The sequence below is a fragment of the Urocitellus parryii genome, chromosome 1 (genome assembly GCF_045843805.1).
Source record: "Urocitellus parryii isolate mUroPar1 chromosome 1, mUroPar1.hap1, whole genome shotgun sequence".
NCBI classification, from domain to species: Eukaryota; Metazoa; Chordata; class Mammalia; order Rodentia; family Sciuridae; genus Urocitellus; species Urocitellus parryii.
Genome location: NC_135531.1, coordinates 56487478 through 56510042, shown reverse-complemented (window position 1 = coordinate 56510042; position 22565 = coordinate 56487478). Strand labels below are relative to the sequence as shown.

At 40.2% G+C, this 22565-nt stretch overlaps 1 protein-coding gene across 1 annotated transcript in view; it reads left to right on the top strand.

Moving 5' to 3' along the window:
* The first annotated feature begins 8914 nt into the window (after window positions 1-8914).
* The window catches only part of Iqgap2 (IQ motif containing GTPase activating protein 2), a 285734-nt gene continuing 272083 nt past the window's right edge, over window positions 8915-22565 (top strand). The window contains exon 1 of the mRNA XM_026404122.2: window positions 8915-9214. Within this exon, the coding sequence (XP_026259907.1) occupies window positions 9169-9214 (46 nt within the window). The 5' untranslated portion in view covers window positions 8915-9168. The remainder of the gene's footprint in view (window positions 9215-22565) is intronic.

Genomic DNA, 22565 nt, shown 5'->3' with positions numbered 1-22565 from the left:
CCTGCAGCATGACCTGCGGCTCTACAACAGGGCTTTGCTCTAGCTGGATTTATTCTCACCACGTGGGCCTGTCCAGAATGGGCAGCAGCCATGAAAGTCAAATCCAAATTTTATTTCATGAGACATTATTATTATTATTATTAGATATTAAATACAGAGGCACTCTACCCCTGAGCCACATCACAGTATTTTTTTTTTAATTTTTATTTTGAGACAGGGTCTTGCTAAGTTGCCGAGGCTGACCTGAAACTTGTGATTCTTCTGCCTCAGCCTCCTGAGTCACTGGAATTACAGGCATGTGTCACCATATCTAGCTATTTCGTAAGACTTTGTGGAAGTTGAGATGGTTGGAATGAAACCCTCAAATTGGAAGCATGTAGTGTCTTGACTTCTCAGAGATGTCATAGAATCCAGATTTCATTGTAATATTTTACACAATTCTGCTATACTACTGCTCTTTTGGGGAGGAGTCTGGGGTGTGGGCAATACCTACCACAGTTTAATTACTCATTAGTTTACAAATAGGTCCTCTACCAAGATGTAGCTATCTGTTGCAACCAGATATTGTTTGGTCCTCAGCCAAATATGGATATTATCAAACCTCTCATTCCCAGCAGGGTTTACTGGTATCAAAGACCTTGGGAAAGGCAAAAACTCAATGTCAGAACCCCAGTTTGAGACAAGTGATACAGGATGCACCAAGAAACTAATTTTGGAGAGATTTGAGACTGGAGTTAATCATTCATTAATATGACAAATATTTATTGGGTGTCTATCATATCCTGAGTACATAAAAATGGAGAGCTGCTAAACCAGAACAACAGATGAGTTATTAAGGGCTCCAAGTCATGGAGATCCAAGAACTCTCTGCAGAAGAAAGGAAAATTACCTATAAGTAGAAGACATATGCCAGCTCAAACTTTAGTCTTTCCTTTTTCTTTTTCTCTTTCTTTCTTTCTTTCTTTCTTTCTTTCTTTCTTTCTTTCTTTCTTTCTTTCTTTCTTTCTTTCTTTCTTTCTTTCTTTCTCTGTCTATCTATCTATCTATCTATCTATCTATCTATCTATCTATCTATCTATCTCTGTATGTGTGTGTGTGTGTTTGTGGCCTAAAATAGACTCTTCCATTAGAGTTATCACTGAAGCCTGATAGAGGTATCAGAGAAAAATCAATATCTTCCTAGTAAAAGATTGCAAGGAGGAGGAAAGGGGGAATGTGACCTCTCCCCTTTTCATGGCCCTTGGACACTAGATCCTGGAGATTTTGTTTTGCTTTGTTTTAAGGTCAAAGAACTTAAGCAAGGGAAGCAAAACACAAGTGGAATTCCAAAACCTAGGTTTTGAGGCCAAGTACTATAAAACTGTCCAAGCTCCTGAAACAGATTGAATATCCAGGGTTAGCTTGATTCTGTTGAAAACTGTATTATCACAGATAAGCACTAACTTAAGTAGATGAACTAGAAAAGGTTAAAGCAATGCTAAAAATAGAAGAAAGAACAAGAAAGTCATTTAAGATTTTAAAGCATTATTTGTAAATTGGCCTACAAATAATTTAGTGTAAAATTAGAAATAAAATAAAAGGGAGCTTGGATCTTCTGGGATCTTGGGAGATTTAGAATGCCAACAACATCATCTTTCAGTGATTCTGAAAAGGAATTGCATATGAATTGGGTCCTAATTTTCAAAATTTTGATCATATATTTGGTTGCTTTTTGAAAAGGCATTTCCACAGAGTGCACAAATCCTTTCTTTAGCATGTCCAGCTGTTTCTTTTCTTTTTTCAGAAGAGCTCCTTGTATGTTTCAATGAAACATTGTTTTAGGCCTCAAGTTTATATATTAATTAACAGATTTTCCTGAGAAGATATAAACTTCAGACGCTCAGAAGAACCTAATTCACCACATTCTTTCATTTTATTTATTTATCATGTGTGTGCATGCCTGCATGTGTGTGTGTGTGTGTGTGTGTGTATGTGTGTGTGTGTTACTGTGGATGGAACCTCGTCATACTCTATCATTGAACTCCATCCCCAGTCCCTTTTTATTTTGAGACAGGATCTCACTAAATTGCCAAGATGGCCTTGAACTTGTAGTCCTCCTACCTCAGCCTCCCAAGTCTCTGTGATTACAGGTGTGTACCATCATGCAAGCCTTCAATAACTCTCTTCTACTACTTTGCTTAATTTATATGTATATGTGTGTGTGTGTATATATATATATATATATATATATATATATATATATATATATATTCAGTTGTAGTTAGACACAATACTTTTCTTTTATTTTTGTGTGGTACTCAGGATCGAACCCAGTACCTTGCACGTGCTAGGTGAGTGCTCTATTGCTAAGCCAAAACCCCAGCTCCTACTTTGCTTAATTTCATCTCTCCAAAAGTATTCAGTTGTTTTCAAGAGACTGTGGAATTCACTCTGAAAATGAAAAAAAAAATGTTTTCAATTAATTTAAATAAAACTACTAGCCAACACATAGCACTTTTTTTTTTTTTTTTTTTTTTTTTTTTTTTTTTTTAAAGAGAGAGTGAGAGAGGAGAGAGAGAGAGAGAGAGAGAGAATTTTTTTTTTTAATATTTATTTTTTAGTTCTTGGCAGACACAACATCTTTGTTGGTATGTGGTGCTGAGGATCGAACCTGGGCCGCACGCATGCCAGGCGAGCGCGCTACCGCTTGAGCCACATCCCCAGCCCAACACATAGCACTTTAGGTGGGAAGAAATAATTGAGGGTTTTGTGAAACATGAGTAAACTTGAAAGATTTAAAGTGACAGGACACTAAAGCAGCTTCTCCTGGGTGTGCCTCCCCTCCCCTACTGGGCCCTGGGGCAGATTAGCAGGAGGGTTCTCTCTCTTACACTTCAAAATTCTACTCATGGAAGAACAGCAGGTTTTTGATAGGTATACCTTCCCACACTGATATCTTGGACCCTTTGAGGTTGCTTCATTTGTGTGCTATTGTGGGAAGTAAAAGCAAAGTCTGTCTTCTCCAGACAGCAACATTTATTTTTAATCAAGAGGACACAGAAGCACCAGTAGTAACCGAGGTAAATTTGCTAAAGGCTCAAAGGAAGAGAACAAATGAAAATATTTCATACAGAAATTCAGAGGAAGAAGTAAGGGAAACAAATGATAAGAAGAGAAAAACAACACAGGAATAACTATTGGAGGTCTGGGGATGTGGCTCAAGGGGTAGCGCGCTTGCCTGGCATGCGTGCGGCCCGGGTTCGATCTTTAGCACCACATACAAACAAAGATGTTGTGTCCGCCGAAAACTGAAAAATAAATATTGAAATTCTCTCTAAAACAAACAAACAAACAAAAAAACCAAAAAACAACTATTGGAGTAGTCCAGGTATGAGATGGTGAAAGCTTCAACCAGAGTAGAAGTGGTAGTGATGGGAACCAATAAGAAAGAGGAGATATCTCAAAGAAGAGCAGTAGTTACGAAGACTCACCAAGTCTCAGTGAATGACTGGATGCTAAGGAATGATCCTGGAGGAATGAACATCATTCCTGAAGGAATGATTGATGTTTTGAACACAAGTGACTGAAAATGTTTCTAACACGGTATGGAATTCAGAGGAAAGATCCATTGGAAGACAGAGAATATGGCAGAACTGGGTGATTCTGGCTTTGTCTGTTGATGGAAGGTGATAGTTGATTCAGAACAACTTGCAGGTATGTGGGAGAGCCCTTTACTAAGCACTTTTCAGATTCTATTCTATCAGTACTTACAAGATTTACAGGGAACTGCAAAGGATTACCAAAAGTGTAATGAAAAGTGAGTGCCTTGACTCAAACTCTGCTCCAAGTCCCTACTTCTTTTTGATGGCAACTAGATGACAGTAACTTGGCATTTGTAGTAGGTCCTTTAATGTTCATCTAGGGAAAGGAATGTGTGTTTAGTAGGTGAACTTATTGAATTTGTAGTTCAATGTATCCATCAATGGAACAGGAGATGGGTTTCTTGGTGTGGGGGGCAAGGGGAGTGTGCATTCCAGTAAATCTAGCCTGAGGATTCAAAGAAACAACTATTCCTAGTATTGGGACTGATGCATATAAGTATGTAATAAATCCATTTTTTTTTCAAAAAAAAAAAATAAGTAGCTACTGCATGTTGGGCATTGATTAATTTTGGAAACACAGCACTAAAGAATTATACCAAGTTCCAGCTGTCAAGAAGCAGCTACTATTCTAAAGGGAGAGGACCAATGATCAACAAGTAATTCAGTATATGTTGGATTATAAATGCAGTTGAGAAAATTAGTACAGGGTAAAAGGGATAAAGAATGAAGGGGGAAATACAATGAATAAAGACTTACTGGTACTCAAAAAAAAAAAAAAAAAAAAAAAAGAATGGAGAGAGCTGGGGCTAGGGTGTAGCTCAGTGGGAGAGGGCATTGATGTCACCTGGCAATCAATGCTGCTTTCTCTTCCTGATCATTTACAGGCTACCCTGGGGATTATCTTCTCAGAATTATTTGAACTCTAACTTTCTTAAACTATGGAATGGGATGGGGGATAATCATGGAACAGTGTGTGGTTTTATTTAATTTGCTAAATTAAAGTTCAGACAGTCTTTCCAAACTTCAATTTGCTTGGAACGCCAAAGCAAAGAATGAAAAGGCAAGATTCCTGGATTGCTTTACTGATTTAGCATTTACAAAATATTTGAAAATTGTCCAAAATTATAGGCTTTAGTGAAGTGGAAAAGGATTTCATTAAAAAAAAAAAACAACTGTATATATAAACAAAAAATATGTGCAAGGAAAAACAAAAAGCAATAGTTCAGAAACTCTGGCCGTGGGGCTGAAATATAATTTCTCTTCTCCCATACCTGAGGAAATCATGCAACGCCTCTGTGTTTCAGTTTCCTTGTCTATAAACTGATTTTAAGAAGAAACCAATTCTATAGTTTTTCTCTTCTGAGACTTCAACTCCTACTTTTGTTTTTGATAACTGAAACACTGTTTTGTTCATTTCTGACTTTTTTTTTTTTTTTGGTGCTGGGGATTTAATCCAGGGGCACTTTTCTACTGAGATACATCCCCCAGGCTTTTTCTTTTCTTCTTCTTCTTTTTTTTTTCTTTATATTTTGAGACAGGATCTCACTAAGTTCCTTAGTACTTCACTTCGCTGAGGCTGGCCTTGAACTTGCAATCCTCCTGTCTCATCTTCCTTGGTCGCTGAGATTAAAGGCGTGTGCCACCATGGCCTAGCTGACTCTTTTTTTAAAAAGAGTTGAACTGATGTTGGACTGTAACAATTTCCTATTTATATATGGAATCCTTCTTTGCAACAAAGTGCAGTTTCTGTTGCTTCTTAGTTTCCTTCTGGGACAGGGAACAAGAGAATGTTAACAACCCGAAGGTTCTTAGTACTACAAAAGAGCCTTGAATTATTTCTTTTCTGTGATTTCTTCATGCTTTGAAAGATATTGGTCGCTACTATGGGTACAGATGTTAAAATGATCAGCAATGTGACAATACTGGACAATAAAACCATCTTAAAAATAAATGAAATATTGTGTGCTAAGATTTCTACTCATATTTTTCCCCCTTTTAATGCTCTTGATATAAATAATTTCTTATTGTTATGAAAACTTGCATTTTTTCAAATGCCTCCATTCTCATTTTAATTTGTCAAAAGAAGAGATGGATCTTAAAAACAATTTTTAAATACAAAATTGCTTTTTAAGTGGTTTAAACATGTTTAGTACTTTTGCAATCTCAGCTTTTATTTTACATTAAAGAAAAACTCTCTAGACATTATTTTTTTTTAAAACATTCTTTAGTGGTCAGTGGATCTTTTAAGTTTTTTTTTTTTTTTTAACTAGCTGGCCTTTGTTTTTGTTTTTAATATTCTTGCAAACAGTCAGATGGCAATGTCAGCTAGCACAATGCCTCATATTTATTTGAATCACTCTTCAATGTCAAACCCCAAGAGAAAATAGCCCAGCATTTTGCAGGACAAGTTTCTTTTCTCCGATGCTGAGGTACAGTGATCTGTGAGATAGTATCATTACCCAGGGAATTGCAGACCCAAATGACAACTTCGTCACTTGTGAAATAGAAGGAGCATTTGCTTTAAAATTTCCTCTTTGGGTTTAGTTCTCATAGTGACATTAGTTATGAGAAAGCTTGGAAACTTCCCAGAGCCTCCAAAGAACTGATCAAATAAATCATTAACTACCATCCTCCTGCTCACTTCTTTTTGCTTTAGCCCTTACTTTCTACCAGGAACAGATATTTCTATATTTGGTCTGCTTATGTGATATATTTAGGAGCTGTTGGTAACCGATTGTTTGGTGAAAACAGACCCTTTGGTTAGTGTTAGTGATGTCAACTTCATTGAGGTTCTTTGTTTTTTTCAACTTCTACTACAGTCCTTTCCACCAGGTGTCAGCATCTCCAACATGCCCTGCTCAAAGTTATCCTATAACCTGCTGTAAGATTTACCTTCCCTAAACTCCCTATTGTCCTATAGTTCCCATGTTGAAAACTTTGAAGAGCTCACAGATGCTCCTTTGGTAATATCTAGTCCTCTTAGATTGACATTCCAAGTTCTCCATTATCTGATAATAGCTCCCCTGCTCATATCCAGTTGAGTCTCCTGTCTGACCCTATAGTCTCTTGCTCTCCCCTGTCTCCCAGGAAAGGACATTCTGTGTCCAATTCTTCACCTTTCAAGGTCTACCTGAATTCACACTTTAAAATCCTGCAATCTTCCTTGGCCATTGTAGTTTTTCAGTGATTTTATTTCCCACCTATAAATACTCAGACTGACCACTTATTTGGGACTTAAATCATACACTCATACTAAAATTTGCTAAGTGTAAGGGCTTAATTGTTAGTATTTGCTGCATGGACTAATGGAGATGGAATGGACTTTAGATATCATCCAATTCAGCATCCATTCAGAAACAATGTGTTACATTGTTTCTCCTGTAACAATGTAACACAGAACACTCACCTTCTACATGTTTGTCTTTGGATCAACATTGACTGACATGGTGCTGTGCTTCAGAATGTAACCATTTCATCTCTGAATTGCTCTTATAATTAGAGACATCTACTTTTTGAGGAAAGATTACCCCCCCATCCCATTTCTACCAGGTGAGAATCTAAAGTCTCCAGAAAAAAAAAGGGGGTGGGGTGGGTATTGAGTGAAGAAGTACTGTGAGCACAGGCTACAAATCTGTCCTTCAGCCTCACAGGACATCTTGATAGAAATGCAAATTCCATGAGCCTCAGACTGAACCTATTGAATTGGAAACTGAGGGTGCATTCAAAATGTGAGTTTTAACAAGTTTGAGGAGCACTGCATTGCTCATATGAGATCGAAAACAGCTGGTGGCTGTGTTTTTGCATAATTAAAAATGGTTATTATCACTGTGCTGCCTTTTTCTTTCTTTCCTTTGCTGATTTGCAAGTTTGTTTGTTGTATTGAGATGATATGTAGGGTTGGGACTGTAGCTCAGTGGCAGAGTGCTTGCCTACTAGCATGCTTTGAGGCACTGGGTTCAATCCTCTACACCACATAAAAATAAACAAAAACATTCAGTCCATCTACAACTACAAAAAAGATTTTTTTTTTAAAAAAAGATGATATTTAATGGCACAAGTCAAGTAATAATGGTCCACTCAACAGCATGAAAGTCATCGCAAAATAGTCATTACGTAGCTAAAGGGGAACTACGACTATATCGTCACATGAGACATAAAAACATTTTCTTTTAAAGCTTGTATTTAGGTTATAACTCCTACTGTAAATACATGTATTGTTCTTTTTGTTATTGTTTTCTGAAATTTGTAGTTTAGATGCTGTCTGAGGTTTGCTGTGGGTTTGTCATACATAATCCAAAAATTTTCACTGCTTTGGAGTTCATTTATGAGTAAGATTGTGTTGTGTGTTCTACATACAAATGCAAAAACATTTATTGTGTTTCACCTAAATAAAAATCTTGTTTAGACCTGCCTCAGTTTGTTTTTTCAGTCAACTGGTCACTTATAATCCCACACTTGTCAAAATGGTAAGGCACAGGGAAAGTGTCTCACATTCCTTTAGGTCACATCAGTCTAGGGCACAAAGAGAAATACAACTCCTGGTGACTGCATGAAACCCCTGGATTTTAAAACAGAAATATGCTGTTTAATTTCCTTTAAAACTGAGCCGGAAAAGGTTTTTGTGGTTGTGGGACCCCAGCTGGGCCTGACCTACAGTTGTGCACACGGGGCGGGGACGGGGGCGGGCAGAAGTGATGGGTGACTGGCAGTTATGTTTTGAGTGGTTGCTTGGGTAATGTTTATCTTGTCCTTCCAGCATTCGCGCGCGCAAACACATTTACAGCTTCTTGTCATGAAAGGGGAACCCTATATGTTATATTAAAAAAAAATCAGAAGCAACTTTCAATGAGGACGAAGAAAGAGGGGGGGGAGGGAGAGAGAGAGAGAGAGAGAGAGAGAGAGAGAGAGAGAGAGAGAGAGAGAGAGAGAGAGAGAGAGAGAGAGAGAGATATCCTCGCAATCTCCCCAGTGAAGAAACCGCGCAGTTTCGCTGTTTGTCCCTCACCCTGGGCGACTGGGGCTGCCGGTGTCTTCTGCGGTTTTTCTAGCTCTTCTCTGGGTTGATTCACTTCCACCCTCTAAGCGTTCTAGTTCTAGCACTAAAAAACCAGGCGGGGCGGCCTCTACCTCCATGCTGCCAGCTGTGCGCTGGGCCCCAGCAGCAGGGGGTCCTTGCCCTGCGGGCTGCTCAACCCCTTCCTCCCACCCGAGGGCCGGGCAGGGGCGGGTCCAAGCTGTCTGGGCGTTGCGCCCAGCTTGCGGTAGGGGTCGCTGCGCCGCGGCGCGCGCTCCCATCGCGGTGAATAACGGGGCCGGGCTGGAGGAGAAAGGAAACCTGCTGGGGGAGGCGGCGGCCGGTGAGGGAACGAGGGAGGAGAGTTCACTTTTGCTCCAGTGTCAGCGCGCGGCGGCTGCAGCGGGCTCTGGGGTGGAAGCACCGAGGGAGCAGGTCGTCCATCTCAGAGCCGGCGGGCGAGGGCAGAGAGGCGGGATCCCAGCGCGCCGGCGGGGCGCGAAGCCCGCGAGCCTGGCCAGCGAGGGGAGCCGTGGGGGGCGCGCCTCGGGAGGGCCCCCGGAGGCGCGCAGGATGCCCCATGAAGAGCTGCCGTCTCTGCAGAGACCTCGCTATGGCTGTAAGTGCTCGGGGCTTCCGTGGATCTTGGGTAGCCCCCTCCCCAAGGACCGAATTGGAGAGGCCGCGGGGGCCGGGTACATGCCGCGGGGCAGCGGCTGTGTGGCTGGTAAAGTTGGGAGCTGAAGTTGGAAAGGGTAGAGAACAGCGTCTTCTCGCACTTCTCTGCAAATTCCCAATCCCCAGCTGGCAACCCGGACCCTCCATACTGCAAACCCGAATGGCCGCGGATGCAGGCAGCCCTATGGGACAGATCAGGTTGGGGTTTTGGGGTTTTCAGGTGAGGAGCTCGCGGCCGTGTCGGTTTGGGCCAGAGGGTGGCGTAAGGGACCGGATTCTTCTAATCCAGAAGGGGCGGAAAGTTTGCTGTGGCTACAGGTGGGCGCCGCAAGTATTGTGCCAGCGCATTCTCCTAGCAGCTTTTCTGGAAGCGCAGGCTCTTGTCGCGCTCTCTCAGACTTCTCCTGAGCCACCGTACACAGTTTGGGCTCCACAGGTGTGAGTCCTTTCCTGCCGAAGCCGAAGGGGACACCAGCTGCCCCCTGCCTCTCTGCTTTCCACTTCCCCTTTGACTCTGTGCGCGCAGGAGGATTGCTGTGGAGAGAGAACTCAAAGTGCGCGTGACTCGAAATAGATAGTTCTTTTGCCCCGCTTGGGGCTGCCCTAGGAAAGAGGTTGCTTTGGCTGATCGTGAGTGGATGCAGCCAGATTAGCACCAACCACGTGGCTTCATGTGCAGAGTTCAGAGTCCTAAACATGTGCCAGGAAGTGTTTCCTTTAAAACAAACATAAAGTTGGCTCTCTTTCTCCAGGGTTGGCCCTGTCAGTGACTCCTTGGCCGATGACCACAGGTTAATCTTTTGCCTGGGCTGGCCTTGGTGGCAAAGGCACCAAGATTGGGTTAAGGTGGTGATGTTTTGCAGCAGGACTTTTGTATGTGGTTCTGGATTGTTAGTAGCACCACAAACTTGCTTCATAAAAGGATGATGGTGGTGGGTGGGCTGTAGCTCAGTGGTAGAATGCTTGCCTATCACATGTGAGGCACTGGGTCTGAATCTCAGCACCACCGTAAATAAATAAAGGTATTGTGTCCTTCTACAAGAAAAACAGATAAAAGGGAGGGGAGGGTCATCAACTGTTATAAGACCTTTTCTCTCCATCTTGAAACGGAGTGTCAAGAGGAGCTTAGTTTTCCCATGTCACCCTTTGGTATCAGTGAGGAGGAACTAGCAACAGCCTCTGTAAGAAAATGCATTCAAAGCTTTTTGCAGCCTTATTTTACAATTTAATAAACCACACAGACAGGGGCTTTTAGGGTTCTAGGAGGAATGCTGTGCTCATCTAGTGGTTTCAGTGTCAACCTCAAATTGTTGGAGGTCTAATGTGACAAGCTCTCTGAACATATGGTAGCTTTTCTATGTCATATTGTAAAATGATTATAGTCTGGCAACTAGGTAAATATACATTAAAATGGTTTGTAGATATCACATGATCCTGTTGTATCTCTTATTACTAATGCACAGTGCAAAATTGCCATGAATGTGGTGCATGAATGTAGCATTTCCATCAATCTCTGTGCATGTATCTGAGAGGGTGACTGATTTTTCTTCAATCCACCTGTGGCTTTAGTGCACTCCAGAAGCAACTGTAAGGAGGCTCAGATCTGGCAAGCCTGAAGCCCACTTCATGGGGCCATCTTCTTTGGAAATCTTTATTTACCCTTCTTCCCTGGTCTGGTGTAATGGGGTAGTGGGCCTTTGTTGGAGCCACTAACCTCTGTCATTCATTGGCTCCTTAACATAGTCAAAAATGGAAAATATGTACTTATGTTACGGGGCTTTATTATCACCCTAAAATATGAAGGCCTTACTGCAATAGCCTGTTATGTGTAAAGTGAGTATTTTTATAATTCTAATAACAGTTTCATGAACATAATATGTCCCAGTGTACTTAAAAAAAAAAAAAAAGATACCTAGCAAGATATACTTCAGTATTAAATAGACACTACCTACATTGACTATTGACTATTCTCAAAAAATGGGGTGGTTGCATGTATTAGTACAATTTCTGGTTGTTGTTGGCTTTCTGGGCCTCCTGTAAATATGAGACTGAAAACAGTGCTTGGAGTTCTTCCTGTGAGGGAAGGATAATATGGATTGTCCTTGCTCTGTTGTGTCACTGTGTTGTGCTTTCTCTTGTTCCTTGGCTTGGTAACTTAAGTTCAGGTTCAGTTAAACCTCCAACTATGCAAGCAAGCTTTATCTCCAACAATTAAAAATAAATCACCAAAAGATTGTTGTAATTTCAATTTCAGTGCTGCACATTCTGAATATAAGTGTTTGAGATTGGGTTTCCGGAAAAAACTTTTAGGTATTTTTGAATTAAACTGTTATAATTCTTTCAGGGATGGGCATTTGTTCTGTCATCTTTTCTACCACCTCGAATTGTCTTTACATGCAGTAATTTTTGCACAAAGTAAGAACCTGGCTTAGGGCATAATGTTACTGTCCCATCCCCTCCAGCCCCCATGTTGGTATCTTTAAAACACTACTTAGTAATTTGTACTTGAGGAATTTTCCAGTGAGTTTTCTGTGGAAGCTGCAAGACTTCTTAGACTTCTGACAGATACAAGATTGTTGAAGGCATCCTGATTTGTACATGAGGGTGGGGACACTGAATCAAAATTATATAGACTACTGCTTTCCACTCAATTCCTGCTATTGTTGGCCAGAACTTACTGCAACCTGGAAGTTGTGATAGTAATACACCTCAGAACAAAACTGAAATATCATCTCAGTACTGCAATGCAATACATTGATATGGTATGTGCAAAATATCCTTCTATACTCAAAATATAAATAACACTTATGCTTAGTTATGATTTGCAAATGACTTGTGCTGTTATAATGAATTCTGATGTATTTGCCAAAATAGTTCTGGAAACACCTTGTTGCCATGATCTGTCAAAAGTTTTCTCTAGGGATGTTGTGTCCGCCGAGAACTAAAAAAAAATAAAAATAATTAAAAAAAAAAAAGTTTTCTCTAATTACTTGAGAGTTAAAAAAAACCACTGAAAGCAGAAAGGGTCTTTGTGCTGAACAGACGATTTCACTCATCACTGATAATCCATATCAACATTGAAGTGTCACTGTGGGTCACTAATGATTATGTTTAGGGAAAGAACCCAGGGTTTTTACCCTGCAAAACAGAGGTCCTTCTTCTCTTAAGCTACATTGTAATAATAATAGTGATCAATGTTCCCTTGCTTGTTTCTTTTGAAAAGTGCAACAGAAGTCCAGGCTGTGTGTGTTGGGGGTGAGAGTAGGGGAAGGTTCTGGCTGATGCTGTTAACTTTGTCTGAATGGCAGGATTTCTAAATCATTGGCTAACTGACTATTGAGGTGGTCATTGCAACTAAATCTTATTTCTTTACAATTACCAATCTGAGATGAAATTTGAGTAAGAAACTAGTTAAACCCAGTTGTGTAAAAGGATTGAGTGTATCTGTACTTAGCATAGCTCGACTCTAACATTCTACCAATCAGTTGAACAGCAAAAGGATAAATACCATGTCACCATGAGGTGCTGTCTTCAGTATACAAAAAGTCAAGCCACTCCTGTGCTAGTGTTTTGGTTGAGCTTTTCAAAAAGGATCTTTAAGGTCAACAGCTAAAGTGTTATTTTAGTATGCTTTTAAATTTAATTACACATTCAGTTAGCCAAAATGACTTGTTTGGGAGAGTTTAAACTTGTAATAGCAAGTTTATTTAAAATTTAGTGCTGTTTAGGGTGTCGGCTAAACCTTTTTTTCCTAGGGAACTATTGATACACTGATTTACTGTTGCTCCTTACCCTGCTGCTCCACAACCCTCCATCCCCACCCCCACCTCCCTCCCTGCTCCCACCCTCACTCTCACCCCCACCCCCACCCCCACCCCCGCTCCCACCCCCACTCTCGCTCCCACCCCCACTCTCACTCTCACCCCCACCCCCACCCCCACTCTCTCTCTCTCTCTCTTTTTTTTTGTAGTGCTGGGGAATCAAACCTGGAGGCCAGTACATGCTTGGCCAATTCCCTACCATTGAGCTGCTCTTCCAACCCTCCACAAAAATTTTTTTAACAGCTCCTTTTAGTTAAAAGGCTCATATATAAACATACCTAATGCTTGGTTAGTTTTCATGGTAACCAAAAGAAAAACAGAGGCCACTCAACTTCTGATCTGATGGGGTCAGGTAAATCCTACAGGCAGGTAGTTCAACATGGGGCATGGAATTAAAGTTTGTGATCTTACCAAGGCCTGAGTGCTTTTCATGCTCGAACATCTGCTTATTATTACCTTCCAAAGGACCAGTAGCTTCAGTACTCTACAAGGAAGTTGAAATCCATGGTACTGTGTCAAGGCCCCAAATCTAGCTGGTAACAAGGGAACTTGGAAGCAGTATGGTCAGATTTTGAAGCCTTTCGTCATGGACTGTTGCCAGGTTGTCTCACCTGAATGATGAGGGTTCATCCATTTATATCTCTTTCGGCTGTTTATCACGATTTTTGAAACATAGAAACCTGTAGCCATTGAGGCCATGTGCTCTTTCAAAAATAGATGCACTATAAAAAAAAATGCACTGTGTTCTTTAAAGTGAATTTTGCTGCTTAATTTTTTTCCCTAAGAAAAATTCTAGAAGAATACATGGGCTTTTTATAGAGTGCATTCAGGCTTCATCAAAGGATTTTATGTATTCATAAAATATCCCCCTTCTCACTGTGAGGCACTGAAGTGAAAGAAGGCTTTTCCATAATAATATAGTGGCACGCACCAATGATTCCAAATAGGATAATTTGTAAAAACACACTTTATTACACACCTCAGCCATGCCTTTAAGTTTGGGTCTGATGAGAAACTGGGCAGAAACTTGTAGTGGGTGACTGACCAGTGAGCTGATACTACGACGACTTCTTCTTCTTAATTTTTTTTTAACTTTATTTTGTGATTTTTTTTTTTTAATTTATCTATTTTAGTTCTCGGCGGGCGAACACAACATCTTTGTTTGTATGTGGTGCTGAGGTTCGAACCCAGGCCGCACGCATGCCAGGCGAGTGCGCTACCACTTGAGCCACATCCCCAGCCCGACTTAACTTTATTTTTATTATTTTTTTGTGGTGCTGAGGATCCAACTCAGAGCCTTGCACATGCGAGGCAAGCGCTCTACTGCTGAGCCATAAGCCCAGCCCCTGAGCTGATACTTTTTTCTTGCTCTATTTTTCCCATTTCAGAGGCAACTTGGTGTTGAGGAAATGACAAAAACTGTGTTGTTCAAAAGATATAGGCCTGGGAATGGGAAAATAAACAAGGAGAGAAATGAATTATAGTAGATGGGGTAGAGAGAGAAGATGGGAGGGAAGGGGAGGGGGGATAGTAGAGGATAGGAAAGGTAGCAGAATACAACAGTTACTAATATGGCATTATGTAAAAATGTGGATGTGTAACCGACGTGATTCTGCAATCTGTATTTGGGGTAAAAATGGGAGTTCATAACCCACTTGAATTTAATGTATGAAATATGATATGTCAAGAGCATTGCAATGTTTTGAATAACTAATTAAAAAAAATAAAGTAGATTTAAAAAAATATATATATAGGCCTGATTTCTGACTTACACTGACTCCCTGATTTGGGTTTCTTCCTGTACCTTGAGAGGTATGTGGAAAATAGATATAAAAAGGTGACTGATGTGGTTCCTGTTGCACAAATTGTAGTTATTTCAATTGATCATCTAATATGTACAAAAAGGTTGTGGCTAAGCTAGTTGCAGCTTACAAGAGGCTCTGGAGATTTAAAAAAAAATAGTACTTCCACTAGTGTACTTTGAAGCTCTGTGGAAGTGTTAATGTGAGAGCAGTGGGTTTGGATCAGGAAAATGGGAAGATTTTATGAAGTTTCTGGATTTGCACATGACCTTGAGAAAGGTCAGAGTTAACCAAAAGGCATTCTAGTATGTTTGCTGCTTGAGGAGTTTGCTGGAGTTTATTTTTAGTATGTATGCATAGATATTGAGAAAGGGGGATGTATCTGGGATTATCTTGGAATCCATTATTTATAGGATAAAGGTTAACTTGAGCTGTCCTGAGAGTTGCTTCAGCTGACCCTTCACTGAAGTATCTTATTCTTCTATGTGTAAGAGCCTTACACATACTGGACAAGTGCTGTACCACTGAGCTACATCCTATCCCCATTTTAAATTTTGAGAAAGGGTCTTACTAAGTTTCTCAGATAGGCCTTGACCTTGCAATCCTCTTGCCTCAGTCTCCCAAATAGCTGGTATTATAGGCATGTGGCACTGTACCTAGTTTGAGATGTTTGATTTTAATAAACTTTTCATTAGACATTCATGGATGAGTGACCCAATGGAATGGGGGAAAGCTAGGTGGAGGAAGTTTGGTGATGTTATACATTTGGTGCTTTTTCTTCTAGCCACTTAGGGGTCTCTTTGCCATGCTTCTGGGCTAGAATGGCAGCTTTGCCAGATGGTTTTGCTAAGGATAGGTACATTCCCTGAGAATGGGTAAGAAAAGCTGGTGTAATAGAGCAGGGCAAGGATCTTGACAACTAAATTATTAGGTGGCAAGGCTTCTCTCCCCTCTTTTTCTTTTTCCTCATTCCATTACTTGTGGCAGTTTTCACCTCTCTGATTTCACTGCAGATTTTAGTGTCCTCCAATGACCAACTCCCCAGGTTGTTGAAGTATGGTTATGACCATGTTTCCGGATCATTAGCAGTTACCTGAGGAACTTTTCAGTAGATTCATTTTGGCAAGAGGTTGAAAGATTTGACTGAAATCTAACTGGACTCCCCTTTAATTTTATAATCAGGAATTGCTTCTTGTTTTTTGGCCAAGATCAAGTGTAATTTTATAATCATGCATTACATATGGCTGTTCTTGTCCAAGAGCTAAAAGAAGCAGACAGCTGTTTTTCCATCAGTGCAGTGGTTTTCAAAGAGTAGTTGCTGGAGCAGCAATAGCAGAGCATTGCCTGAGAACTTACTAGAGAGGCAGATGTTTGTCAGCACCCAGATCTGCAGAATCAGAAGCTCTAGGGTGAGGGCCCACTCACAATGAGTTTTAACAAGCCTTTTAGGTGATGCTGATGCACTAGAACATTGAAAGGGTAAAAAGACATTTCTGGTATATAGTTACTTCGCCATGCTTGCAGGTTTTTGTCAAGTAAGTGAAAACACATGGCCACATTATAGAGTGCTTTATTTACAGTATTCCTTTGTGTGTTTGATTTGAGCACAAATATGTACCACATATAAACCCAGGCATTGATTTCTATACAAGTTGTGTGTGTTTGTTTTATAGAATCTATTTTGGTATAGCTTTAAGGTTGCTTTTTTTTTTTTTTCTCTTTTGGGAAACATACACTTTGGAAGGAAAATCTAAAGTCTCCAGACTGAAGATTAGGTGATTTAACTGTCCAAGGATTTCCAGGTGGAGATGGTGTTGTCAGAAACCACTAAGAAGCCTGAGTGAACTGGGGAACCTTCTTGTGGTAATTGTGGGCTTCTAATCGCTCGGACATGGAACTTTGGGGTAGGCAGTAAGGGTTGGAGGATGACTTTTTTTTCCCTTGGGAACAATTGACAATGCTCTTCACTTGCTTATTCATTCACAATTTAAAAAACTGTAGAATATGTTAGCGGAGACCATATTTTATTATTTACTTATTTACAGTATCAGGATTGAATTCAGGGATGTTCTACTTACTACTGAGCTACATCCACAGCCCTGTATATTTTTATTTTGAGATATGGTCTCACTAAGTTGCCCAGGCTGGCCTTAAACTTGAGATCCTCCTGCATCAGCCTCCTGGATTTCTAGGATTACAGGAATGTGCCATAGTGCCTAGCAGCCAAGAAGATATTTGACAGGCCTGAGTGCATCCAGGTCAGCCCCACATTGCAGGGAAACTACAGATCTTTTATTTTACTATTGATAAAAGATAGGAGAGTTTTCCTATGTTTGTTTTTTGCCAGGGATTGCCAAAAGAAAAAAAAAAAAACTTTCAATTGCCCTCCTTTATTCATTCCTGTGAAATCTCTGAAAGAAGACATGTTTATATCATTTTTAAAAATTAAATGTAGCTGGCAGTGTAGTTCAGTGGCAGACTGTGTGCTTAGCATGCATGAAGCCCTGGGTTCAATCCCCAATACCAAGAAAAAGGAAAAAAGTGGTGGAGATGGGGTGGGGATGTAGCTCAGTGGTAGAATGCTTGCCTACCATGCTCAAGGGCCTGGGTTTGATCAAGAACGAAAAAGAAAAAAGAAATGGAGAACTCCAGTGCACACTTTCAGATTAGTCACTCATTCTGCCACCTTCTCCTTTGAACCATGTATTTATTAAATTTTTTTAAACTGGTGCATTATAATTATACACAATAGGGGGATACATTGTGACACATTTAGACATTCACAAAACATAGTTTGGTCAATTTCATCACCATTACCACTCCTTTCCGTCCCTCCTCCTCCTCCCTGGTCCTTTTACTGATCTCCCTTCTAATTTCATGAAACACTCCCCCCTTTTATTTCCTTTTTTTCTCTCTAGCTTCTACATATGAGAAAAACATATGACCCTTGATTTTCTGAGTCTGGCTTATCTTGCTTAATATAGTATTCTCAAGTTCCATCCAGTTTCCTGCAAATAGCTAATTTTGTTGTTCTTTACGGTTGAATAAAACTCCATTTTGTATATATACTATATTTTCTTTATTCATTTGTCTGTTCACTGATACCTAAGCTGGTTCTATAACTTTGCTATAGTGAATTGTGCTGCTGTAAACTGGGGTATGCATATATCACTATTGCATGCTGACTTTCATTCTTTTGGATAAATATCAAGGAGTGATATAGCTGGGTCATATGGTTCTACCAGGTTTTTTTTTTTTTTTTAATTCCAGTAAATTTCATGTAAGTGTTTCTTGTTACCTGCTTGACTCTTTACCTCCCCCAGAGGAGCCATTGCTATCAGCCAGACTTGGCTGATTCCCACCTGGGAATTTGAATAGATCACTTCTGTGTTCTTTGTCTCAGCCCTGGACTGACTGAGCAGGCCTCCCAGGGTTGGGATGAGGGGCCTGTAAGATGTAGCCACATAGCCAGCCTCTTGGATTGAGTTCTGTATTCGTCTACTCCCTAAACTGTGCTCCTCCATGTAGTTTCCAGTAAGGTGGCTGCTCAAAGCCTTGCTGCATGTTGAACTCTTAAGTAGTTTTTCCAAGAAATGGCCATTACAGAGCTAATGCTTTTTATTCTGTATTACTAGTGAGTTTTATTTTACAAAGAAAAAATATACATTTTTGAAAGCCATGTTCTTGCTTTGACATTGATTTTTTTTCTTTTTTTTTTTTCCTCTTGGTATTGGGGATTGAACCCACAGGCACTCTACCACTGAGGTATATCCCAGTCCTTTTTCTTGTGTATTTTGATACAGGGTCTTGCTAAGTTACTCAGACTGACCTGGAACTTGCAATCCTCCTGTTTCAGCCTCCTGAATTGCTGGGATTACAGGAGTGGCCTCTGTACCTGGCACTTTTGTACCAGTTCTGGGGATAGCCTTGAAGCTTGCTTTCTCAGGTCGCCCACATGAAATTTGCTCTTGTTAGTTTGAATCGACTAGCTTGAAGGATGTGTTTGCATATTCCTCTCTAATGTAGGTTCTGGCTATAACTTTCCATATTTGATTAGGTGAACTGTGAGAAGGAAATGAAACTTATGCTTCTATGTAGTGGTTTTGAAATCTCTGAAAATGGGGACCTTTAAACTGTTGAGTAGAATAAACAAAAGGCAATGGCCCAGCAGGGAATGATACACTTAGCCTGTTTGCAAATATTTCTAGAAGGTTATACAAAACCTTTTTGGAGGTTGCCTTTTAGGGAGAGACTGAGATCAGTGGGAATACTGTTTGATATTGTTTTTACCATTTATTACCTTTCAAAAAATAAAGCAAATGAATGTTTTAAAAATAACGTCTCCACTGATTACTCTGAGAAGAATATGGACAAAATAGAACAGTAATAAATTTGTTAGCATCAGGACTGCATCTTTTGGTCAATACCCTTTTCCCAGAGTCTGAATATAAGGCCAACATGTCAGGAGTGGTTCTAAGTAATGAGATAATGGATAAATTTAAAATATTGTTTTTCTCTTTTTCAAATTTTCTACCATGTACATATTTACAATTAGAAAAGCTGTAACAGTTTCCCTTTGCTGCTGAAGATGTTAAGTTCCCTTTAGCTATCAACTCTGTCTTGAGAAAATTAGAATCTGGAAAAACAAATCTATTTTTATTGGGAAGATTCGATGAAGATCCAATTTTCTAGGTACATGTGTGTGAGATTGAGTGACATAAGTGTTGAAAGATCTAGGACTGCATAGCTGTTATGATGTTACAATCAGGATAGAGATGATGAGAGGTTGGATAAAAACCATAAGGATCAGCAAAGTGAAGTTAGCAATAGTGACAGAAAAAAACAAAAAACCACATAGCTATTCCACATTTTAAAAATGTGTAAAGGGGAAGTGTGTAGGAAGCTGATCTGTAAAAGGCAACAATGAATCAAGAAGTAGTTAGTGTCTCCAGTAAAATAAAGATTGCTGACATAATGTAGGACATCCTTTTCTTAACTCAAAAGGAGAATTCTCCAGAACCTGAAAAAGGTGATCACTCATGGCTGTGCCTGATTCAACAAGATGCCACATATATGTGTACAGAGGCATTGACAGAGAGTTTGCAGACCAGATGTCTTCAGGGTAAAGTGTGATCAGGGCCTCACATAAAATGACAGGAAGCTTTGGAGCTCTCCCAGCTGGAGAATGCATGGCTATCATAGTCACTCAAATTAAGAGGAAAACAGTTGTGAATGGGGTACAGGTAAAACAAGGTAGAGAAGTCTTATTTGGCCCATTGAAAGCTCCCTCGCCTTTACCAATAAACTGAGGTATTATTAACCTGGAATAATGAGAGTTGTGAGTCCCCATGATACCAAGGACAGCATCTAGTGTCTGAGGACTTAGATGGAAGTGCCACTTACGTGTGACATTGGGTATGGCTTCTCTGAGCTCCTTTCTCCATCTGAAAGAGGGGTTTATGTTTACTTAAAATGGGATGTGAGGTATAGGAGATGGGTCTAAATGCTGTTTGTGTATATGTGTGGGGTCAGGAGAGACAGCAAAATTCTAGGGTTTATCATTTAACCATCCACCTCAAAAGCAATATCACCGTAGTTTTGTGACTTTTTTTAATATCCATGTTTGAAAGGATTTTTTTTTCTTCTTCCTCCAGCTTGCAAGGCAAAATTTTGTATTTTGGTAGCAATATTTTTGAAGTGAAAGTTTTCTAAATCTAGATTCTTTGGCTAGATTCTTTCTTGTCCTTCTGAGTATTTCTCAGAGCAAGAGTCTGAAAATTGAAAAGATTTCCCATAGTGGTTTCTTTGAGCCCCGTGTGTTGGAAAACACTTTATAACACTACGGGAGATAAAAGGCATCTCTGTTGTTAATGATGGGGGATGAATCTTGGGAAGGCAATTCTTCTGTTGGTAGAATTTTTTTGTTGTTTTGTTTTGTTTTTTGGCTTATTCATAGAGGAAGAGGAGTGGAGAGTAGAACAGCTGGGGTCACTTGGGTATTTAGAAAATTTCCCAGTGTCAATAGCAGGCTTCCCTCCTAGGTTGATTGCACATCCTTGACCATGTCCATGCCTTTATGATATTATCTCTTGGTTTAGAAGTCTTCTAACTCAGTTGTCAACCTGGTTACCCATTGGAAATGTTAGAGGAGCACTACAAAGAAAATGCTGGTTTCCAGGATACCATCCCTTAGATCTTTTTGTTGTTGTTGTTTTAGGAAAAAGCTTTGGCATAGGTATTTTTATTTTCCTTTTTTTTAAAAAAGAAATGTTTGAACTTTTGGAACCTTGAAGAAGAATGCAATGAACACCAATTCCTCTCAATTAACTTCACCAGCTCTTCACACTTTGCCACACCATTCCATCTGCAGACATCGGGACAGTTCACCCCTGCTTCCTACATCCCACTACCAAGAATGAGGACATTCTTCTTCACAGCTACCCCTTCAGTGCCACTAGTACTGCATTCAGTTCTGTTGTCCAACATAGATAGCACACTGAACTTTATGGTCTTTTTTTTTTTTTTTTTTTTTTACACCCAGTCAGGTTTATCACACTGCCTTAGGCTGTTGTTCCCCTTTAGTCTTTTTCAGGTGGAAACAGGGCCTCTGCCTCCCTATCAGTTCCATGACATGGAATCCCCTGAAGAGCCACAGCCGGTTTCCTGGCCTGACTGACCCTGTTTCCTCCAGGTGCATCATGTCAGGAACCACTGTGTCCTCCAGTCTCCCACTGCTGGGATGAGTAGATATTTTTAAAAACCTCCCTCGGAGCTTCCAAAGTGCAGACAAGGTTTGAAATTCATTGAATTAATTAAAAGCCCCCACTTTGTGTGTTGTCGTGTGTGGAAAAGGACACATAATATAAAATTATCACTTTTGTCAGTTTTCAGTGGACAGCCCTATGACACTAGAAGCATAGTCACATTGTTGTGGAACCACTGTCATCTACCTCCAGAAGTTTTTCATCTTCCCTAACTGAAACTCTGTACTCATTACAATATAACTCCTCATTCCCACCTCTACCCAAAACCTTGTCACTATCCTTCTTCTTTTGGTTTCTATGAAATTGGTTGTTCTAAGGACCTCATATCCATGGAATTATATGGTATCTGTCCTTTTGTGACTGGCTTATTTCATTTAGAATGTTTTCAGGGTTCATCCATGTTGTAGCATGTGTCTGTATTTCCTTCCTTTTAAAGGCTGAATAATCATATTATGGGTACTGTGTGTGTGTATATCACATGACACACTTATCCATTCATTTGTTGATATACATTTGGGTTGTCTCTGCCTTTTTAGTTATCGTGAAACATACTGCTGTGAACAGGTGTGCACATTCTTCAAATCCCCGCCTTTGCTATTTTGTGTGTATATCCAAGAAATGGAATGGCTGGATCACATGGCAGTTCTGTGTTTAATTTTTGAGAGATAGCCATGTATCCCTCACTCTTTAGTGGAGTGAGTTGAAGAGCACTTAGAAAGGTGAAGCATATCTTTGAGTTCAAGGAAAGCTCAATTACAATTAGGCCTCTAAGCTCCTGTGCAGGTTACCACGAGGGTGGCCATGTGTGGATCCATCTTTTCTTCATAGGGAGTAAAGAGCAATGGGAAGATGCGGCTGTGGTGGAACGCTGGCCTCGCATGAGTAGGGCCCTGGGTTCCATCCCT